Raw genomic sequence first — 7,500 nt, 5'->3', positions numbered from 1 at the left:
TCACATTTTATTTACTTAATTTAAATTTATTATAATTTTACACATAAAATTTGTATGTAAAATAAATAATATCATTTCAAATTTTATTTATTTTATTATTAAACCAGGGGTCGGCAACCCGCGGCTCTAGAGCCGCATGCGGCTCTTAAGCGCCGCCCTAGTGGCTCCCTGGAGCTTTTTCAAAAATATGAAAATGGAAAAAATATTTTTTGTTTTAATATAATTTCTGTAGGAGGAAAAACATGACAAACATTCTTAACCCTTTCGCACGTACGATCACATCGGTAGGTGTGATTAGAACGGTCAGTGCATCACGTGATCAACTGCTAAATTCAAATGTGCTCTCGCGCGTTGGCTGGCGCTGAGCCAGAGACAGGCGCGCTCAGAGCTGTCATATATCACAACTTTTCAGTGTTTTCAACCACATAATGTTTGTTTTAGGTTTCAGACATATAATACAAAAAAAAAAAAATACATTTAGAGTTTGTAAAATACATACTGATGTTAAAGGAAGAGGCAATAATAACCATTTCCATTATAATTAGACACGTTTTATTCATATTAGATACACATTGTGTAAGTAACTTTAAAGTTTACTCTATTCTTCTCCCATTTCACCAGCCACTTACTTTTATGTATTTCGGGAGAAGTGGATGAATTCACGTGTTGTAAATCCAACAGATCCGACAGCTCAACTAACGCGATCGTTATAAAGGTGTTTAAACAACAAAACGCTTCCACTTGCATATATTCGACAATCGGAATATCAGATATTCCATGCCATATCTAACAAATTTGTGAATATTTTCAATAAAAAAGGAAAAATGACATAAAAGCAGATCATCATTCATTCAGCTCTGTTGCTGCTGCGGTGTGTCACTTGACACGCAATGACGCGTCACCATGGAAACCATAAAGTGACATTCTAAATAATGGTCGCCTTGAAAAACTCATGCAGGGGGGAATCAGTAGAATACTGAATGGGACTCATAAATTTTGGGGCATCTCGCCCGGGGGGCGGGGTTACGTCCTGCGTCACATCTCTAATGCGGGTTCTCGTCGACCAGGGTCAGCGCGCACACAGGCAGGCACAGAACTAGCTAGCGAACCTACTTTTAAATCTAATAAGTTATGTTTTTTACAACACGTTTTTGATGGAAAAGTGATGTTTAATTTCCATAGTCTTTGTTTTGAACGAAAGCGAAATCAGGAATCGCGGTCTTTCAGTTTGTTTATCGTTGCCTAGCTACCAAGGGTTGTACAAGATGTTTTTTTTTTATTGCATTACAATATAAATCAATGCAATGGAAATAACACAAAACAATGAACATGAACATGTGGGGATACAGAGAAAATGAAAGTAAATAATAACAGTAAATAAAATACAATTACAATTTACATAAAACTTGTTCTATAATACAGGATGTTTTCAAAGCTTTTTTATTGGAGGGGATTTTTTGAAGTGAAGACAATAATAACTAAATCATAAGCAAAAATTTTGCAACTAGGTTTGAATTTAAGGTATCTTGCTTTGTGGATGTGGTATTTTCCCATCATACAGAACAAGTTTAATATATCATCTAGCTTTTTATTTTCAGAGACATCAGAGTGAAAAATAACCGTACTGACAGAAATATTACATAACTGATGAAATGCAAGAAATATGGAAGCTGAAATTTGAAGCCAAAATTGTTTAGTATAAGAACATAAGTAAAATAAGTGTAAAATAGATTCTTCCTCCTCTTGGCAAAAAGAGCATAGTGGGGAAATATTACTGTAAAATTTACTTAGATATTTATTACAAGGGTAATAACGGTGAATATTTTTAAAATGGATTTCTTCTATTTTATTATGAAACAAAAATTTGTTTGGCAATGTCCATACCTTATGAAAAGTGATATTTGGTAAAAGCGCTAACCATTTCGGTTGTACAAGATGTGCTGTAGCCTTAATTACAGTGGCCAAGTCGCGTTTCATATTAACAGATGAATAGGCTTCGCTCAGTTTAAATACATCCAACCTGAAATGTCTCTTACAAACTATGATGGGACAATGAATCAATACACTGACATGGCAATGCTAGACAGATAGTCTACTTTGTTTGCACAGTCCTACCGTGATTTTCAGGTTGGATGTATTTAATAAACTGAGCGAAGCCTATTCATCTGTTAATATGAAACGCGACTTGGCCATTGTAAATAATTAAGGCTACAGCACATCTTGTACAACTTAAACCCTTGGTAGCTAGGTAACGATAAACAAACTGAAAGACCGCAATTCCTGATTTCGCTTTCGTTCACTAAACAAAGACTATGGAAATTAAACATCACTTTTCCATCAAAAAACGTGTTGTAAAAAACATAACTTATTAGATTTATGACTTAGGTTCGCTAGCTAGTTCTGTGCCTGCCTGTGTGCGCGCTGACCCTGGTCGACGAGAACCCGCATGAGAGAAGTGACGCAGAACGTAACCCCGCCCCCCGGGCGAGATGCCCCAAAATTTATGAATCCCAATAGAGAGCCTAAGTCCCGCCCCTCCGCTTCCGGCTCATGGGACCTTAGTTCGGAAAAAATATGTATGGAAGTCAATGGCGAGAGATAACTTATCTTTTTATTCCGTCTGAACTGTGCCCTGAACTACACATATGATGTTTGTCAATTTAAAAGGTAATTATGAAAGTCAAGAAAGTCGCAGTTTGAAGAGTAACGTTTAGTTTTATGTGAAAATCGCTCAATGAACTACATCTCTCGTCTCGCACTATGTACGTCACAAGATCCGTTGCTTGTATGTGTGTATTCTGGCTCAAAACACTCAGGCATGACGGCGTTACGTTACGATTATAATGTAAGACTATAGAAAAAATGACAGCCGTTAGCTTCAGTAAAGTTAGCTTCATTCATTGAGAGAAAAGGTATGACGTCGCATGTGCGCCTTCTGGGTTTGTAGTCTTTGTAATTACGTATTTTCACAGTCTTATACCTCAACAGTTTTACATCAAACTGCGACTTTCTTGACTTTAAAATGTATCTTTTAAATTGACAAACATCATATGTGTAAATCAGGGCACAATTCAAACGAGATCAAAATATTTGTTGTCTCTCGCCATTGAATACCATACAATATTTTTCCGAAATAAGGTCCCATGGTGGTCGACCGGAAGGGGAGGGACTTAGGCTCTCTATACGGAATACTGTCAGTCAGAATATTTTAAACTTACGTGTGAAAGGGTTAAAGTTTTTCAACGTTGTAAACATAATACACGAATAAATAAATCGAAACATAATACATTAAAATGATAATGGAAGTTAAACTTAAAGCACGATTGTACAGCAGATTAGTCACGTGGTGTGTCATTCTCTCCAGGATGTGCTGCAGGGAAAATAAACATTTAATAATGAATGCTCATTATGTATTTGTAGCCTACTTATCATTTTGATACTAGGGGGCTAATAAAGCTAATATAGACACTTATGTTGCCTTCATTATAAGGCTTTTAATTTTTTGCGGCTCCAGACAGATTTTTTTTTTTTTTTTCGGTCCAATATGGCTCTTTCAACATTTTGGGTTGCCGACCCCTGTATTAAACCCACATTAAAACATGCTAAAAACACACCAGCACACTTCAAACCAAAGGAAAAACACAAAAACATCAGCCGAAGAAACAGAAGAGCGACTAGTCAACGACACACTTAGTTGTGTAACACTACGTTTCAGATCTTAAAAGGACTAAAATAACGACATGAACCTTTTAATTGAACGCATCTGTCTAAAACAGACGAGAAAACAAGCGTAAGAAGCAGAAGCGACTGTAAAGAAGCTCTGGGACTTTGCATGCACCTTCACCGCGTGAAGACGGGTGAGGGGAAAGTCAATGATTGGTCGTTTTAGTGGGAGGAGCATGAGACTTAGCGAATCAGAGTGAGTGACAGCAAAACGGAGGCGGGAACACCACAGGGAGCTCTCAGGACATCCAATCATATTCACAGATGCAAATCCTGTGTGGAATTTTTTAGGGCTGCACAATATATTAAAATGCAATCGATATTGCAATATGGCTGTGATTGTCAAGCGATTTAATCAAGTAAATACAGTATTTGTGCTATTGGTTTCAGAGTGAAGCACGTCATTTACACACGTGTAGCTCATGATAGTGTGTCAGAGTCTGGTTTCCTATGAATCCTGTTGTTTTGTGAGTGTGTGAATGAACAACTGAACTCTGAAACCGGCAGCACTTTTATTTATTTATTTGCCAGCAACCTGTCAAAATAAAAGTTTGATGATATATAATTTGAAAATGGAGAAATTAAGATGCACATATTAGTCATTTTACAGTAAAATAACAAATTTTATTGCTCATTTAAAAATTTTTTACAGGACAATAGTATTATTACAATATATTTCCTTTTTAATATATTTAATAATAATATATTAATATATAGTAATATAATATATAAATAGTGCTGTTTGTTTATATAATGTTTATATATTATTATATTTATATACAGTATTTGCGTGTGTGTATAAATATACTCACACACACATACACACTATATATATATATATATATATATGTACACACTTATATTATATAAACACAAACTTTTATATTTGATGTGATTAATTGTGATTCATCATTTTGACAACCCTAATAAATAAATGAATAAAAAATATAATAAAATGTAGAATAATATGATATATGCAGTGTTTATATAATATAATACTAAATATATTAAATTACGTTATTATTATTAATGTTTATTATATTTATGTAACCTATTAAAAATATAAAAAGATTTTTTTTTAAATGTTTACTTCTTGTAAAAAGTAAATCCAAGTATGAACAACCAATTAAAAAAAAAACTCAAATAATTAAGCTTTAAACAGAAACCTTTAATAAAATATATTAAAATACTAATTAATTAATTATTTAACCTTATTTCATTTTTATTTTTTAAATTTCTATGCAAATGTACTTCCCAAAGCAAAATCACGTCAATCATTCTAGAACGATTTATTCTTTCCCAAATCGAGCTATTCGAGTCATCTGGTGAAACTTCCTGTATTTCCTCATATCGCAGAAACACATTTTTTCCCAATATCGTGCAGCCCAATTTACAATTGGCAAAACAAAATAGTCACAATCAAAATGAAATATGTCAGTATTCTTTGACTGGATGCCTGGCGCATATATAAACATGCGTGTAGAGCTGTTGGCGTGTGCGCCTGCGCCTCGCTGTGGGATGGGCTTACTGGTGCCTCTAGAGGCCGCTGGAGGAATTGCATTTCAGGAGAGTAGAGCTCGGGATCGGGAGCGTCGTCAGGGAGACGCACCACAACACACGGCCCCTCCCACCCCTCCTCCGGCTGGGACAAGGGACGGGGGGGGCGACAACAGACAGAGAGCAAAATCATAATCAAATCAAACACAGACACAAACTACTGTACTGGTGACACATAAACATACACAGGAACAGACTAACAGGAACAAATATTGACAGAACACAAACTGAAGACGAATTCAACACATGAACTTCCCTTTAAAAGTTTGGACTTGGTTTATTTATAAAGAAACTGAACTAGAAGTCAATGATTGGCTGAGAATTAGTCACATGAAATCAAAACTGACTTTCTTAATTCATGTTTCTAGTTCCTGCTTGTTGTGAATGACTCTTCTGTGATGTTATTAAACTGAAATAATCTTTTATCAAAATGTTTGTCTTGTAGTTTCGAACCTCTTGAACCACCTGACTTAAGTCTGGTTTGCACTTGCCCACTTTTCACAAATCCAATCAATTTGTAATTGATAAAGTGAAGTCTGGCATACATTTATTCCACTGCATATCCTGTGTGCATCAATGCATTTGCACACATGATTGTGTGTGTGTGTGTGTGTGTGAGAGAGAGAGAGAGAGAGTGTGCGTGTGTGTGTGTGTGTGTGTGTGTGTGTGTGTGCGAAAGTAAATGTGTGTGAGTGTGTGTGCGGGCGGGAGTGTGTGTGTGCGTGCGTGAGTGTGCGAGAGTGAGTGTGTGTGCACGCTTGTGTGTCCGAGCGTGAATGTGTGCGTGTGTACGTGTAAGTGTACGTGAGTGAGTGTGTGTGTGCGTGAGTGTGAGTGTGTGTGTCTGACCTGTTTGTCGGCGCGGTCGGCTATGCTGTACACCAGAGGAGGGATGGACCCTTCCGGCTTCTTCCCGACGCTGCTGCGGAAGTGTTCGCTGGCCGGGAGACAACTGACACACACACACAGACACTGTTAATGGGCTGAAACTCTGAGCCCACGGGATGGAAGTGTGTGTGTCATAGCTGGATGTTTTACAGTCTGTGAGTGTGTGGTTATTGTTAGTTTTGACAGTGTGCTGTTAGGTAACTTATAGGTAAGTTTTGTTTAAGTCATATGTTTGCAGAGAGTAAATATGTAGATGTGTAGGTGTGTGTGTGGTTATTTGCAAGTGTGCATGTGTTGAAAGTTTCCAAGTATGTAGTAATATATTTGTAGTTTGTAGTGGATATTTGTTGATAGTTTGTTTGTGTGTGTATGGTTGCATGATTCAGGGGGAACGAATCTAATTGCGATTTTTCTGATTAAAAAAATATGATTTAAAATTAGATTTAACAAATATATGCCTCAAAATAACTATAAAATAATAATTGTTATCAATATTTGTAGTAGTAGCAGTAGTAGAATTAAATAAAAAATAAAATATAAATATAAAAACAAAATAAGATTAGGTATTTAATAAGCATTTCAATAATATTTAATGATAAAAATAACAATAATAATAGCAATAATGATTTTATTTTACAATATAACCGTAAAATTATAATGCTAATATTTATGGCTGTTGGCTTTCTTAATTTCTTAATTTTCGAATGTTAAACGATTTTGGTGGAAAACCGCAGAATTCTCTTTTGTCGACAACAACCCGTTTATAAGTGCTTTTTAATAACAAGATTTACAAGACTCTGTACACATTTTTACAGCGTTTTTACTGCAAACTAATTCTGAAAGCACTGGATAATAAGATGCTCACGCATAAATGAACACGGTGACGCTCTTCACTCTGAAACACGCAGTGCATATATTTAATTAAATCACAGCCTTTGAGACTTTATAACAAGCCATTTTGCAATTCTAGTTTTATATGGATTATTAACGCAGCCCCTAGTAATATGAGTTGCTGTGTGTTGTTGTGTGTTGTTGTGTGTTGTTGTGTTACCTGGCAGGTAATTTGTAAATGTAGCTGCAACCATCTTCAGTCCATATTACGACTTTATCAGCAGCGATGAATTCTCCTCCGGCCCACGACTGATTGTTCTCGCTCGGGACCGAACACAGCAGGGAGAAATCACCCGCATCAAACACCTACAGGACAAAACATGATAATAACTCAAACACAAGTGAAGCTCAAACTCCCAATCCCACAGCGCTCATAACTGCGGTTCTCATGGACATACGGAAGCGGGAAACACAATCCTGTATTATGAATTTTTAAGGCCA

General features: G+C 36.1%; 1 protein-coding gene across 5 annotated transcripts in view; it reads right to left on the bottom strand.

The window, feature by feature from the left end:
* The window catches only part of wdr7 (WD repeat domain 7), a 125,860-nt gene that overhangs the window by 109,275 nt on the left and 9,085 nt on the right, over positions 1-7,500 (bottom strand). For 3 of the 5 annotated variants that reach the window (XM_081391890.1, XM_081391891.1, XM_081391892.1), the window contains exons 8-10: positions 7,220-7,365; positions 6,130-6,232; positions 5,252-5,365 (exon numbers count right to left, since the gene is read on the bottom strand). In XM_081391890.1, the coding sequence (XP_081248016.1) occupies positions 5,252-5,365; positions 6,130-6,232; positions 7,220-7,365 (363 nt within the window). The remainder of the gene's footprint in view (positions 1-5,251; positions 5,366-6,129; positions 6,233-7,219; positions 7,366-7,500) is intronic. The other 2 variants (XM_081391893.1, XM_081391894.1) reach the window with 1 other exon arrangement.

This window comes from Scardinius erythrophthalmus, assembly GCF_964197995.2.
Source record: "Scardinius erythrophthalmus genome assembly, chromosome: 17".
Lineage (NCBI taxonomy): Eukaryota > Metazoa > Chordata > Actinopteri > Cypriniformes > Leuciscidae > Scardinius > Scardinius erythrophthalmus.
This window is presented reverse-complemented; position numbering and strand designations above follow the sequence as displayed.